The sequence below is a fragment of the Uloborus diversus genome, chromosome 1, assembly GCF_026930045.1.
Source record: "Uloborus diversus isolate 005 chromosome 1, Udiv.v.3.1, whole genome shotgun sequence".
NCBI classification, from domain to species: Eukaryota; Metazoa; Arthropoda; class Arachnida; order Araneae; family Uloboridae; genus Uloborus; species Uloborus diversus.
The window spans coordinates 85,716,235-85,733,056 of NC_072731.1; the positions used below are offsets into that span (position 1 = coordinate 85,716,235).

General features: G+C 30.6%; 1 protein-coding gene across 1 annotated transcript in view; it reads left to right on the plus strand.

The window, feature by feature from the left end:
- Positions 1-16,822, plus strand: part of LOC129230920 (N-alpha-acetyltransferase 15, NatA auxiliary subunit-like) — a 275,701-nt gene that overhangs the window by 57,627 nt on the left and 201,252 nt on the right. The window contains exons 7-9 of the mRNA XM_054865206.1: positions 6,347-6,494; positions 13,417-13,536; positions 16,503-16,598. Of these exons, the coding sequence (XP_054721181.1) occupies positions 6,347-6,494; positions 13,417-13,536; positions 16,503-16,598 (364 nt within the window). The remainder of the gene's footprint in view (positions 1-6,346; positions 6,495-13,416; positions 13,537-16,502; positions 16,599-16,822) is intronic.

Sequence of the window (16,822 nt, forward strand, 5' to 3'; positions counted from 1 at the left end):
TGACGAAGACATTTCATAAGTAAAGTAATACATGCTTAACTGGTGCTTGATTATTTTTTCAAGCCACCACAGCAGCAAACCTCAGGTTGGCTTAATATTTAAAAATACATAAGTGATTGTGTTAAAAAAACAATTGTTTTGTACAGAGGTTCTCAAAAATTTTCCGACTCACGGCACGCTTTAGAGAATTATAATTTTTTCACAGCACTCTAGTCTATCTCTGTTATAAACATACACACATATAAAATTCTCTCCTGGGTTTGGAAGCCTTTTTGAAACAAATAGAAGACCTATACAGCAACAATGCTGATTTTACTGTAGAATAAAATTGTAGAAGTTTTGTTTCCGAAATGTAAATAATGGGGGTGACTCTTATTGGAAAGTGAACGACCATTGATCATAACATGTTATAGCGAGTGAGAGGAGAATTAGCCGTAAGACTTTTTTTTTATATCTGCCGCATTGCGAAAGGTTCACATATCAAATGTTTGGGAAACAAAACTTGTATAGTTTCTCCAGTAAAGTCATTGTTGATGCTGTATTGGTAATATTTTCTTTAACAAGCCCTGCTAGCTCTAGGGCGAATTTCCACAAAAACCCGGATCCTTTGCGGCATTCCTCGCCATCTTTTGCGGCACCCAGTTTGAGAACCCCTGGTTTAGTGAATCGCAGTTATGATGTAGTAAAAAGGGTCATCCACAAGTGATGTCATGTTTTGAGGGGGAGACAGGTTCATGAAATTGTGAGGAGGGTATCAAAAAGTGACATCACACAGTTATTGCAACAATACTGTTTATAAAAAGAATGACATGTGACAAGATGAAGAGTTAGGTGAAGTATGATGCTTTGTGATAAAGGGCGGAGGGGGTTAAATATGTTGAAAAAACAGGGGTCTGGCCAGAGGATATTTGGGTCCGTTAACGGACCCTTCACAAAAATCCGATCAACCAAAACGGACCTTTCACAAAATCCTGATCAAACAAAACGGACCTTTCACAAAATTCTGATAAACGAGATCGGATCTATAAAATTGTTTATTGAAAGAGCAAATCTGAAAGCAAAATAACGCATATTTCTGTGTATAAACCGATAATTTTTGGAACCTTTTTTTAAGTTAAATTAGAGGGATCAGCTTATACAAAATCGGCTAATTTTGAAAAAAAAAAAAAAAATCGGCACTCTTGGGATGCTCCTGCAAGCGATAAATAATTGCTACTGCCAAATAAATATAATGGTTGTTTGTTTTATCACAGCTAATTAGCAGCAGTGTTTTTGTAAACTTTTCTGAAAAGGCATTGGTAAGCACTTTTCTCCCTCTTGATTTAATAAACAATAATAACATATATCTGCGAAATGAACTTAGAACTGCAAAAGGATAGTAAGGGTGAGGAAAAAATATGATCGCTTCAGATAGTGTTACCAATTTCAAAATTATCACCACTTAGCGTCTGGCGTTGAACCTTTATAATGACTTGATTAGAAAATATTCTCATCATTTTGCCAGCTTGTCAATATTTGCGTTTTTATGGTGCGGTGCGATGTTTAATTGTTATTTTGGGAGAAAATTATATGGGTTTTGATTTTTCGATGCTGAAAAGGATGATTAACTTTAAATAAACTCTTTTAATTACAGTTTTTTTTTCCCTTTAGATGTCTACATTTTGAAAAATGCAATATTTTAACATCCGATATGAGAATCATATTTTGTTCTTTTTTCAAGCTAACTTCGCTTTATTAGGATTCAAATAAATGAAAAGTCTCTTTATTTCTGTTAGAACTCTCATTTCAAGTTTTTAAAGCAAAATTCCATTTTCTGTTATGAGTCAAAAATTAAAATGCTAAATAGATGGTTGATTTTATTTTATTTTTTGGGTCAACTGTGTCCACAGATATTAATGATATGTTTATCATAGGACTCTAAAATGCAATTTTAAAATAATTTTATCAAAAATATTTCTTTTACAAGCCGTTTTTATACTTTTGATGCCTTCACTTTGAGATTTGCGATCTCTTTGCATCCGCTACGGGAATCCGATTTTTCGAATTTTTAATGATTATTACGCTTTGTTAAGAGGTAAACAATTGAAATATCTTTTTATTTTTGTTAAAATCACGGAATTTATAAATTTTAAACGAAATTCTGTGCTTTTTAAGAGTGTCTTGGGTCAAAAAGTTGAATGCTGAACCCTATTCTGAATTTTATTTTATTTATTTATATTTTTGTTATACAATTATTTTAAGTACTGTACAGAAATATATCTAGTATAATTTAACATAATGCAGAATGGTAGATAAATATTGATACTTAAAAGAGAGATGCCCCCCCCCCCCCCCCCCCCCCGCCAAATATCAGAAAAAAAATCCAGAATGATTTTCTCGACTTAGAAGAGGAAAACACTCAACTTTAAGTTTAATTGATGCAGTTTGTGCCATCTCTAAATTCTAAAATTTCGTTTAAACAGATTTTTTTTTTTTTTTTTTGCGAAATTTTTTGATTTTTTACAAAATTAATTAATTTTTCACAAAATTATTTGATTTTTCACAAAAAACGGACCCTGTGAAAAATCCTGGACAGACCCCTGAAAAAGTGGGACATCATTTAATGACAGCCTATTAATCTCATTTTACTCCTTCAAAACTCCTCCAAAACTCCATCATTTTATTTCTGAAATTGAGTAAGAACCCTGTTTCTTACAAACAGTTATCTATGAGAAAAGCCCAAATTAATTTTTTTTAGATTTTTTGAATAAAAATTACGCTTTGGAGAATTTTTTGAAAAATTCAATTTTTGATCATTTTTTTGGAGTCACCCTTTTAGCATGAATTCCGAAAATCTCTCTAATTTCTTGATTTTTCAACCAATTTAGCTGAATTTGGTATCAATTTCAACCTAATATTTTTCTCTTTCAGTGTGAACGACAGAAAGTATTCTATGAACACTTGAGTGTTGTCATTCTTTAAAAAAAGTATAAAAAATATTTCTAAGGGCATTATTTAGCTTTTTTTTTTGGCAAAAGATGGGGGGGGGGGGGGAAGAATAATTACTATTGAAAAGTTTTCGTAGCCTAAATTTGTTTGGATTACATAACACCTGACAATGATCTTCCGCTCTTATAATACTCATGCAATATGCATCATTCTTCTTTCGCTTTGAAAGTTAATCGACACATAGCTTTCTTCAATTATAAAATGTGAAATAAAAGGCATGCTCGTGTAGACCAGGGTGGCAACAGATCAGGGAGATCAGGGAAAAGTCAGGGAACTTTATTAATCAGGGAAAAGTCAGGGAAATATCAGGGAATTTAAAAAAAAAATTACAAAAAATCAGGGAAAATTGATTTTAAGAAGAAAATTTTTTTTTTCCTTTACAAAAATAAGTAGTCTAATTCCCTATGCATTTTCCGCCAATTATCTGTTTAAAAAAAAAGTGAAATTAATGAAGTGTGATTATACACTGCCGCATATTTGTGCGACTTTTTTCCTCAACGTCAAAGTATTGAATCTTACTTATTAACCACAGGATGAACTTCCTAAGCTTGCTTCTGTGTCTGTTAAGTTGTTTATTTTACCTAGCTTGAAACTTCCCTTTACGCTTTCAATGCTACATAAAATAAACAACCATACAGGCAAAGAGGAAGCCTTCATTAATGCCTTAGCTCCTTTGCCTTTATTCAATTGTCTCGAAGTAATTAGCCTACTGTGATCACGATTTCAAGAAGAAATCTTTGGTTTTTGAATTAATACTATAAAAGCTTAAAAGTTATTACTTCTTTGCGTTTCTCATTTAATTGCTAAAATTGAACTTTCAATAAAAAAAACTTTGTTTTTGCCGTTATACTATTTGTTGTCACCGCAGATTATAAAGGTTTTCTTTTCTTCAGACTTAAGTAATTCTTTAATTTTATAACCAAGTTGTATTCTTCTTTTATATATTTTAAAATTAACTAATTGCTTTTTTCTTCTTTTTTTCTTGCATTTCAAAGTTGTTTATTACAAAAGCAATCTAAGATTTTTTTTTTTTTGTTACATACTGAAATCATTTGAAATAGAGTTAACTTGTGTACTTAAGAAAATATCTTAATTTTTTTATTGTTAAAATGCTGTATTCATTCATTAAAACCTATGTTCTTGATTAGAGAAAAACTCCCTATGAATGGATGTCAAATGGTTTCATCTGTTTTGCATAAATATTTCAATTAGTTATATAAGAATAACTACATTACTTCTATTCTTTCACTATTACTTGTTATTCTTGCAACAATTATTATACTGTTTGAAAACTTAGTTCAAAATAATTTCAATTACTTTTTAGTTCTATCATAAATACACATATGTTTTTAAGAGTAATTTTAATAGTTTAATTCTTATGCTAAGTGATTTCTGGAAGTAAAGGTTTTTTTTTTTTTAATTATCTCTAATCTTTCGGTGTAGAAAAATTTAATATCCTGTTTTGTAGGGTTTTTTACCCAAAAAAATTGACTTGAAATGTTTTTTTTAAACATTTTATTAAGAAAAGTAGCATCTTTTTAAAATATATCTTTAGTTCAATAACTTTACAAAACTTAAAACGTTTAAAATACTGCATTTTATACAAACATACAATGGATTTCAAGTAGAGCAAAGAAAGAAAAAAATTATTATTGGTAACGTAAATCAGGGAAATTTGGTGAACTTAATCAGGGAAATCAGGGAAAAGTCAGGGAACTTTTTATCACAGCTCCTGTCGCCACCCTGTAGACGGCATTTTTTTTTTTTTTTTTTTTAATTTACTATTTCCTTTGTATCAGAAGATGAAAAAGTCAGAATTTGTATCAATAAGTTTCAAAGCGGTTTTAAAATATACTTCAATCAGCAAAAATAATCTTTTTCAGAGAAATCTAGAGTTGTGGAGTACTTACTGTAAGTGTAGAAGTTCATTGTCAGGTGTAATGTAATCCAAACAAGATTGTACCAAGAAAAGTTTTCAACAGTAAATTTTTTTTTTTCCATCCTTTAATGCCAAAAAAAAAAAAAAAAAAAAAAGCAAAATAATTCCATTAAAAATATTTTTATACTATTCTTCTTATTATTATTTTTCATATTTAGTACACTTTCTCAATCAAAATTTTTTTTTTTATTTATTTTTGCGAGGTCTGAAACAGAGGTTTTTGCACAATACTTTTCAAAAGTAAACAACTTTTTAGCAATTAACTATTGATACAAATCCTTTGAGAGTCTAGTATTAATTGTTCTGAAAAGTTTTTGGCCTTTTTTAAGCTTAAAAGGGATTTTAAGTAACAGAAAACAGTATTTTCTGCAAAACAAACTTTATTTTTTTATTTCAAAACAACAAAAAACAACATTCTACTTTTTTCTACATAGCAAGAGAATGATTTAAATATGCTACAAAAAAAATTTTGATGCAGATCGTAGTAGGTACTCCGGAGATATAAGTTATTTAATCTCCCAATTGAAAAAAACATAAAAACTGACTTCAGATAAGGAGTGGCAACACCCAACTGTTCATATAGAATACTTTCTGTCATTCACACTAAAAGAGAAAAATATTAGCCTGAAATTGATACCAAATTCAGCGTAATTGGTTGAAAAATAAAGAAATTAGAGAGACTTTCTGAATTTATGCCAAAACGGTGACTCCAAAAAATATCAAAAATTGCATTTTTGAAAAAATTCTCCAAAGTGTAATTTTTATTCATAAAATCTAAAAAAATTAATTTGGCTTATCTTAAAGATATCTATTCGTAAAAAAATAATGGAAAAAATCAGAGACATAACGGTATGGCCGACTGTTTAATTTAGACGATTTGACGTGGAATGATCCCAAAATGAATTCTGAAAATTTTTGTAAATGGCTATGTGCTAAGAGGTTTACTTTAAAAACTGCTCCTAAAAGGTCTTAACTAGATATGCACTGATTCATCGGTCACTTAACTATTTATAATCAGGCAGTTTTCTGTTGTACAGAAGGTGATAAAAAGTTGTATCATTAAAAATCATTTTTATGGTTAATTAACAAGTTATCTTCATGGATTTAGCATCAGGCAGCTTATTTGCCTTTCGGTGCTTCCTTGGGTTTAACTATGAATGGTCCTCTCAAGGTCCTCCTTTTAATCCTAACTGGTCCTCTTTAGTCCCTTTTTTGATTGAAAGTGGTCCTCTTTTACCCTTTCTATAACTAAAATGTGTAGGGAGAACTGTGATATGTTAATATTTGAAGTTTCTGTTTTATTTCTTTGTACAGCCATTATACACTCGTATGATTCATAGTTTCAGAGGTATATTTAATGTATGTTCAATGATAGGTAAATATTTTTATCAGTAACAATAAAATTCTTTTGTTATTTAGAAAAGAGGTTATGATTATGAACATAGTGAACTACTTTTATATCAAAATATGGTGATGCGAGAAGCTGGTAATTTAGAAGAAGCATTAGGTCATTTGAACAAATATGAAGAACAAATTTGTGACAAATTGAGTGTAATGGAAGCAAGAGGTATGATTCAAATGCAAGTTTTAGAATATCTACAGAATTTTTTAAAATTATTTTTAAAAAATCATATTATTTTTATACAGTTAAATTTAATTTTAATTTACTTTAAAATATGATTTTTGTCCAAAACCATACTCTAATAATTTTTAAAAATGGGAAATTGCTTGCTTAAAGCACCTAAGTATTAAATAAAATATGTTTGTGCATAAATAGTAAAATAAAAAATAATTGCAGATTACTGCAGACACTTCTTTTAGTGTTACAAGGAACTTGGGTTTCCAATCCCGCACCGAATTCAGTCCCGCGGAATTTGGGGATTGTAAGGAGTCGATCCCGCTGGACTGACTTTATTTTTCTAAAAATTTAATTTTAATGTCAAATAGGAAAAGTCGTGCTTTTTAGAATAATTGCTTTTGTTACTTGAATTAGTAGTTTTTTCTGAATTCAGTACACCAATTGCAGAGCACTATAAAGTCAGATCCCAATTAGCAGTTATCATTTTGCATGCAAAAGTGTGTCCTAAAAAAGTCCAACATGTCTTAACAAAGTATTGTTCGTATGGAATGAGAAAATTTTTTGGTTGCTCAAAAAATAATCCTCTTGATGAAAATGTGCTGCTCCAGTGCAGTTGGTTTTACTGAGATTAAATAACTGCGGACATTTAGCAAAAGACCCCCATTCACTTCATCAACTTCCGAAGCAGACTTTTCTTTTCTTATGTTTGGTTTTTGTTCAAGAACAGCCAATTTCAGAAAAAAAAGTATTGGATATGTGTTTTGCCATATACAATTTAATTTGCATTGAGAATACCCAAATGACTTCATTAACGTTTGTCATTGTGTCAGTGCATTCAAATCATTACAGCAAGGGGTAAGAGCTGCTTGGGTTCACCAATTTGCAGTCTTAGTAAAAAGTTTTGGATAATTTCACTAATTTTACCTCTCACTTGCAAGTCATCCTGTGTTTCATTCAAGTTTTGGTCGCCTCTTTTAGAGTCGTGCCGAGCAATGTTATTGTATAAATAATGACCGATTTTTCATTGCTTTCTTCTTTGAAGAAAAATATTGTGCACTTTTTGTAAGTTAAAGGTTTTGAGTGCATTCCTTAAGCTTACAAAAGTGACCCAAAATTGCATTCAAGCTATCCAGCAGGTTTTGCAATCAGTAATAGAATTTTTCTAAAGCAAAATTTCCTGGATTTTAAACTTAAGTGATGGTTTTCAAAAATGTTTTCAAATTATATGCATTTTCTCAATTGCTGTCCGTATGAAAACTGAAATCTCTAATGAGAATACCAATTTATTCTCAGAAAAATATACTGTATTTTTGTTGTTTTCTTGAATGGTGAATCCACGTTTATCATATAAGACACAGAGTGTTTCTCGCTCTTTTTGCAGATATACGAGGAAAGTGTTTCAAACACATGATGCTTGTGACAATAGTCATTTTAGGGGCGGCAAAAGTTGGAAAACGTTTGAATGGAAAAAAAATTGCGGGATTCAAAATCTCGCAGGAGTTTGGTCTCAATCCAGCGGGATTATTCCTTCTAAATATCATGCGGGATCGGGATTTCGGGATTGAAACCCTACAATTAACGTCTCATTTCTTCTGCATAGAAAACGCATTCCTTGTAGCACCAAAACACTTGTCTGCAGTAATCTCCAATTTGTGCTATTTGACGTTGTTATTTCCTATTTTGCTAACTAATCATTATTCATCTTCATGTAAGCTTTTACATAATACAATAATATTCTTTTAGGTCAGTTTCTTTTGTTTGGGATGCACCAATAAGCCAATTGGAGAATTTCTTATTAATGAACAGCGTTCGTTTATTTCTCTAAGTGATGATTTATTTTTCTCCACTTTTGTACTTTTCTTCAAAGCATACCTTTCTAAAAATTTATTTTAATTCTGTGAACAAATTTTCTCAGTTTTTTTAGAACATTTTTAATATTAACTTGATATGTGATCCCTTGTTGTTATAGGGTCCTGAACCCTGCAGCAACAAGGGGTCCCATATTGCTCGACCCTGGAGCTGCCCCTTAGGATTGACTGTAGTTTGAATCAGCACAAGATAATAATCAGATAGTTTGAGAAGCAAGTTCAGTGATGCTTCTTACTACATTAAAATGTGTGAAGAGTGTACAATAGAACTCTGTTATGTGGGGATTGGGTGGCACATATTGCATTTTCGTTACAATGTAACAAGTAGAAAAATAAACTAAATTTTTACCAAATGTAAAATAAAAGCAGACTGCCAACTTTCTTGCTTTTCTAATGGAGACTTCTGTGTTCTGCTCTTTCCTCGACAAAAAATTTCTGAAACTGCTTGGGTATTAATTAAAAACACCAAATCCGCCAGAAATTAAGCAAAAGGGCATAAACGCTACAAATTAGTTTCATAACCGATGAAAAGACGTAATAGTTCAAATGTTTACTTTCAAAAATGATGAATTGAAAAAAGGACATTAACATTTTATTTATAAAGTGTTTGAACACAATGGTCCTCAGAGACTATTGGTGACGGTTTAGACGGGGGGGGGGGGGTCATGACCCCCATGACTTTCTCCTTGTATCTACCATTGGCCTTAACTAGTCCTGGAAATAACTTACTTCATCCTTGAAAAGTACTTGAAAAAAAGTTTTGAGTTCTGTGTAGAAACTATAAAGCTGTAGTTTGTTTTAATATAGGTAAATGATAGTATTTTAAAAAAAAAAATGGGGAGTGTATAATTCTTTATACTTTCTCCAGGCTTAGAACAATCAAAATTGAATTTTTCTTTTCATTTGCTTACATTTACCCCCTTTCTATGAAGGGGGGGGGAGGGTTCAATGCTACAGGGTTCCCACAGCCTTGAAAAATACTTGAAAATCATGAAGTCCTTGAAAAATTTGAAAAGTCCTTGAAAACTATGATTTCTACAAAAGAATTCCCCTCTTGTGCGGTGAAGCACATTCTTCACATTCCAGCAGAGTAAGTCAGTAAAAGTCAGACCTAGTTTGTAAAGGGGTGACCTAAAAATAATTCCCATCGCCATTTCCTCCCTTGTTGTTCCTAAGAAAAAAAATCGTGGGATGAACAGGAATTATGTACTAACTCAAGAGGGTAGACGAATATATATTGGTTAGGAAGCATACTCTTGAGGATATGCACATCAAGGAAGATCGTTTTTTGATCAGAACGGCAATACCTATCACTTACGCGTGAAACATAGACGCCATATTCGGTCACTCACAAGATTGAAGTAGGCAAGATACTTAAATGCTTAAGTTTCCAAAAAGAGAACAGAATTTTATGTTTATTAAAACGCAAACTAATGAAAATAGTGTAAAATGTGCTGTAAAGCATTTTATGTATTTATGTATAAATTTATTTATTTTTTTCATTACTTAAAATAGTTTTCTTCAGAAATGAAAAATTTTCTATTTAAAAGTTCATATTTATTTTTATTACATTGGACGCTAATGTGCTAAAAGATATTACAGTTCAATTAAATTGGTCTTTAATTTGGTTTTTCTATTTCATAAATATTTTTGTGCTACAAATTCAAAAACTGAAATTTTAATTTTTAATCGTAGTCGTCATATTTGGTCACTTCCAAGATGAAGTAGACAAAAATTCTTTAAGTGCCTAAGTTTTCAAAAACAGAATTGGATGTCTATTGCAATACAATGCAAACTATGGAACATTCCGCAAAATATGCCGTTTTTTTCCCCCGAAAAATTAATTTTCTTGAAAAATGCAAAATATTTTCCTTCAAATTATCAAATTTTATCTTCGGAATATTATTTTATCCTTATTGCTTTGAATGCTAATATGCTAAAAACTGACACTTTCATCTAAATTATAGTTTTTTGAGGGTTTTTAATTATTTATAATTACTTTTATGCAACAAAATCAAAAATCTACTATCTTAAATTTTTTACGTAGTCGCCATGTTTGGTCTTTCGCAAAACAGAAGCAGACAAGACTATAAATTGCCTAAGTTTCCAAAAACAGAATTGGATGCTTTTCTCAGTGAAAACTACTGAGAATTTCATAAAAAGAACTGGAAATCCTGTATTATTTTTTTTAATTAGTTATTTTCTGTAAAAGTGAAATTTTATCAGCAAAATTGTATTTGATCCTCACTACTTCAAAGGTTTTGCGATAAACTAAAACTATTTCATCCAAAATGCAGTTTGCTGCCGACTTCTCTTCTATTTGCTTTTCTATTTATTTTGAAAAAATAAATAAATAAAAACCTATCTTCACTTAAGTTTTCCAAAATGCATTTTTATAGCTTTTAAAATGCAATCTGTAAATTTCTATTTCTTTCTTTCTTTTTTTTTTTTTTGTGAATGTAGTAAAAATTAGTGCTAAAAGTCCAACAATTATTCAATAAAATCTTGTCATTTACAAAAAAAAAAAAGGGGGGGGGCATACTTGCTACTGAATTGTTTACATTATGGACATATGCTGTTGTGAATGATTTAGGGGGGTCATGACCCTCCCCTTGTATACACACCTGATCGTGTATCAATAATGGCTATAAATTATTCAATAACTTCATTGATAAAACTTTTTATTGATAAGTGTCCCTTCCTGGAATAGAAGTTCTATAGACAGCAAATTTTCTTTTTTAGCTATTTTGATTTGGTTCTGTTACAATGATATAATATTTCCTACAGAAAATCTAGTCCAACCATTCAGTTTCTTATACAGTTCTCAGGGGTCTGGCGCAGAGGAAATTTGGGTCCGTTAACGGACCCTTCACAAAAATCTGATCAACCCAAACGGACCTTTCACAAAATCCCAACCAACCAAAACGGACCCTTCACAAAATTCTGACAAACAAAAACGAATCTTTCACAAATTGTTTATTGGAAGAGCAAATCTCAAATCAAAATAACGCAGCATATTTCCAACGATAATGTTTGGAACCTTTTTTAAAGTTTAATTAGAGATATTAACTTATACAAAATCTGCTAATTTTGCAAAAGAAAAAAAAAGCACTCTTATGAGGCTCCTGCAAGCGATAAGTAACTACTAAGGCCAAATAAATATAATGCTTGTTGTTGATTTCTATGAAAGAAATTAACAGCTGAAAGTCAGTTTGGTTTATAATTTTGCTTGTTTGTTTTATGCAGCTGTGTTGTTGCAAACTTCTCTGAAAAAATTAATCGTAAGCACTTTTCTCCCCTCTCATGATTTAATAAACAATAATATACAGGGAAATGAACTTAGAACTGCAAAGGATAGTTGGGGGGGGGGGGGGGGAATGTGATCGCTTCAGATAGGATTACCAACTTTAAACTTATCTCTACTTAGCGTCTGGTGGGGTGATATTTAATTGATATTTTGGAAGAAAGTTATATGGGTTTGAATTTTCGATGCTAAAAAGGATAATTAATTTTAAATGGACTCTTTTTCATTGTTTTTTTTCTTTAGATGTCTACATTTTGAAAAGCGCAATCTTTTTAGATTCGATATGAAAATCCTACTTTATTCTTTTTTCAAGCTAACTTCGCTTTATTAGGATGCAAATAAATGAAAAGTCTCTTTATTTTTTGTAACAACGCTCATTTTAAGTTTTTAAAGTGGAATTTCATTTTCTTTTATGAGTCAAAAATTTAAATGCTGAATCGATGGTTTATTTTTTATTTATTTATTTATTTTGATTCAACTGTGTCCAGACATTAATGAAAGGTTTATCATAGGACTCTAAAGTGCAATTCTAAAATATTTTTATGAGAAATATTTATTTTACAAGCCGTTTTTGTACTTTTGATGTTTTTACTTTGAGTATTGCGATCTGTTTGCATCCGCTATGGGAATCTGATTTTTCAAATTTTCGATGTTTAGTACGCTTTGTTAAGAGGTAAACAATTAAAATATTTGTTTATTTTTGTAAAAATCATGGAGTTTATAAATTTTAAACGAAATTTTGTCTTTTAACTATGTCTTGGTTCAAAAAGTTAAATGCTGAACCCCTGCCTGAATTTCTTTATTACAATTCTTTTAAATACTATACATATAACATTTCTAGTATAATTTAACATAATGTAAAATGGTAAATAAATATTGATACTTGAGGGATATCCATCTCCCAAAGAGCGATGCCGCCCTCCCATACTTGAAAAACACTCAAGAATGATACTCCCATCAGAAAAGAGGGAAAACACTCAACACTAAGTGTCAACGATACAGTTTGCGCCATCTCAAAATTCAAAAATTTTGTTTTTACAAAAAAAAAGTTTTTTTTGCAAAATTTGATTTTTTTACAAAATTGATTTTTCACAAAAATAAATGATTTTTCACAAAAAACGGACCCTGTGAAAAGTCCTGGACAGACCCCTGGTTCTATTTTGAATTCAAGTTTAGATAAGCCAAAATATTGAACATTTCACTCGAATGTATATTCTTCCAGAATTTTCTTTTTCATACTAATGCAAAACTTTTATCTTTATTTAAAAAAATTTCAATTTTTAAGCTTACAAAATGTATTCCTCATCAAATCTGAACGGTTCATTGGATAATAACTTCATTCTTGAAGCGAATCTTGATTTTTTTTGCATACCTTTCATTAGAGTTGAAGTCCTTGAGAAAATTTTTAATGTCCTTAAAAAGTCCTTGAAAAGTACTTGAATTTTATTTGCAAGATTTAGGGGGTACCCTGTGTGTGATGTTGTAAAAGGAAGAGGAAGATCAACGTTTAATTTTGATCAATGTTTATTTTTTCTTTCTTTCTCTCTTTTTTTTTTTCCTTAAAATTATGTGCTGGTAAATTTGTTTCTTGCATCTTAAATTTTGTCTGTTGATGCATTGTTGTTATAATATTTGTTTTCCTCTGAAAATATGTTTTTTTTTTGTTAGTAATTAGTTTGTTTTATAATTAGTTTGAATTTTATGTATGTTTCAATTTTTTTTTTTTTTGCATTTCCAGCACAATTACATTTAGAATTACAACAGTTAAAAGATGCTGAAGAATTATTTATTGAATTATTAAATAGAAATCCAGAAAATCATATGTACTATAAAGGATTAGAAGATGCAAGGCAAGCAGGTTTGTTTTAACATTCTTTTAAATTTTAAATATGATTATGTTCAGGGTTCGTACCGGTCATGGAAATCCTGGAAAGTCATGGGAAAAAAATAAACAAATTTCAGACCTGGAAAAGTCATGGAAAATTAATGTTTTCAATCAAAGTCATGGAAATTTTTTTAAGTCATGGAAAAATGTCTTGGGCAGTAATAAAGAAAAGTAGAGAATTAAAATTGAGTGATTCAACCGTATTGCATGTAAAAGCTATTAATACTCGAAAATTGAACGATCTCAAAACGAATCTGAGTTTAGGAATCTTATTGCATCCGCTTCTGTAACACTCGCCCGCCTTTTTTTCTTTTCTTGTAATGTGATTTTACTGCTGAAACATCCCTAATTTAGAATTCACCATTATTTTTAGAACTTATATGTTATATTCTGTAGAAGTGGGTTTAGCATGTTCTTGATTTTACCACGCCCACTCAAAAAGTGTAATTTAATTGGATCCGAGTTTATTTCAACCACTTGTAAATGTCAGAGTTTATCTTAATTTGTTGAATGCTTTAGAAAATGAAGACTTTAGTCAGGAGATAGAACATGCAAATAATGGAATTCTAATAGTCAAACAGTGGTGCCCAACGAGCAGCTCGCAAAATTGATCCATGTGGCCAGCTGCAATATCTGGTTTTGAAAAATGAATTTACTGATAAATATAACTTTTCTTCAATGAATGAACGTAGTGTCAAGTTAAATGGATGATTAGAAGCACTGTTGACACCAAAAGGTAATGTTTTTTTTAAGTAAATTTATGACCGGAAACTTAGTAATTACTCATTCCACATTTGTCCCATTCAATTACTTTCCCTATTTATTAAAAAATTATTAGACATTTAAACATCACAGTATATTGCATTCACTATATTTTTACTTAACTGAAGTTAATATGAGAAAGACAAATAAGACTAGTTTATTAGTTTCTGCAGTGTGCACTGATATTTTTTTAATCTAAGTAAGTACTTTAAAGTAGTGGCATTCATGTAAAAGTTTTGCTAATGCCCACTTCCCAAAATTGGCAGGTTTGACATTAAATAGTACTATTCTCTTCGTTTAACAAGGTCATGAAAATGTTTATGAAGTCATGAAAAAGTCATGGAATTTTTTCATCCGAAATGAGTATGAACCCTGTATGTTGAAATTATTGCTCAGCTATGTCTTCCAGTATTAAAAAAATTATATTTAATAGAATGCTGCTTTATTTTGTTTTACTTAACATTAAATTCAAAAATTTTAAATATAACTATATTAAATTACAAAAATAATTTATCTTATGTTAATTAGAAATGTGTATGTATCCTGTTATATAAATTTATATAATATTATATCAGTTTAACACCGCTCTATTTAAAGACGACTTCTCCCTGAAAGTATTCCATTTTCCGGACGCATTCTACTTAAGGACGATTTTTTGTGGTCCCTTGAAATTCATTAAATAGAGAGCCAATACATAGTGGAACCCCGATTTTACATTTTTCGTCTGACTAGTGATAGAAGATAAGGTCTACCAAGCAGGGAAATGAAATCGGGGACAGGGCTAAATATCTATGCATAGTATTTTAAAATGACCCTTATCCTTGAACTAGTGGAGGAAATGTGTAATCTTTATTTGTTTTTAGATTTAATTTCATTTTTAACATGTTCTATATTAATAATTTTCCACTGATTTTGCTTTTTAGTTTGGTTGCAATTTTGCTTTTTGGTTGACATTTGCAAGGGGATTTTTTTAAAAGGTTTTTTGTTTTAAATAGCTTGATCAGTTGTGGGGAAAACTCACTTTATTTCTTCATCATTATCATCGAAAGCGGGTATTAAATCCAATATTGAAGTATGAATGAAGTGAAAAGGGGGTGCTCAAATAAAGCAAAACCACCACAACCACTGGTCTATTGTACTATCCCACTAGGACTCCTAGTAGAGCCTGATAGCAGAAACGAAATTCAGCAGTTGTCTAATCGACATATTAGGCAGTTCCCAGGTATCCATCCATGCAGTGGTATCCTAAACGTTAAAATCTTTCTGCAGAGTAATGATCATTTTCACACAATACATGAATTTACCTTTCTTCTGCCCTTTGGCATCCTCTGCTCTTTGGATCGTCTATAACACGCATCAAATTAAGGCATCTATTAAGATGGCAGTGTCGGGTTTGTAGACCAACGGCATTTTCATCTCTGTCCTTCTTATCAAGCAGCTCTCTGCATCTAAACCTGGGAGGCCACTGGTTGAGGACTTTGGCCTGAAACCCCCTTCCCCCTCAGAGGTCTTGGTTTTAACATAGTTGGCGACCCCAATACAGTAGCTATTCCACATGTAAAGACTGTTGTAATAAAAACTAAAAACCTCCTGAAGGAATTTCTGGCTGCACTAGTGAGGAATGTACTCATTTAAGTAGTTCATATGTTCATAACATAAATTTTTAAAACCTGGATATTCTTTTATGCTAACGCTGTGTTATCCACCCATTTTTTCATCCAAATATGTCCCATGAAATGCAAATAAAAATTAATTTTGACCTTTGAAAAATTTCTTGTAGCTCTTTTTCTAGTCAATTTAGCATGTTTTCAAACGTATATGGGGAAAGATGCCTTAAAGGTATTTTTATTTAAAGGTCGCCACATGGTGAGTGGCCACTGTTAATATTGAGGTATAGTTTTATGCAACAATAAAATTTTACACTTTTAAGCTGCTTTTCACCTTTTTAATTAGGAATTACATGTTATTTTTATTAGTTTTTGAATTAAATAAAGTGTAAGGGTTGTGACAGTAATTGGATTGGTAATAGAGTTTCATGGTAGATTTTAAAAAATGTTAAGCTGAAGAGAGGAGAGGTAAGTTTAAATTTCTAATCCAATTGCTGATTTATTGATCTTATAATGTAATAAAAATGTTTTGATCTTTTTTTTGTGACGATTTAAAATATTCTAATTTAGTTTCTGTTGACGACAAAATGGCCATTTACAACGAGTTCCAAGAAAAATTTCCTAGATCCCAAACACCACAAAGGAGGCCTTTAGATTTCACATCTGGTAAGCAATTAGTTATATGGAATAATATTCAATTTCTAACATAAGTCTTAAAAATGACTTCCATATCCAATTTTTAATGCTCAATGAGAATATTCTTCTATACTAACTAAAAAATGAATGTTGTAAAACGCTGCTAATCCAACTAATTCAGTTCTGCTCAAGTTACTAAAATTTGGAATATCTGCAATTCATAAAATGCTAAAAAAAAGTTAATTGCATGAGAA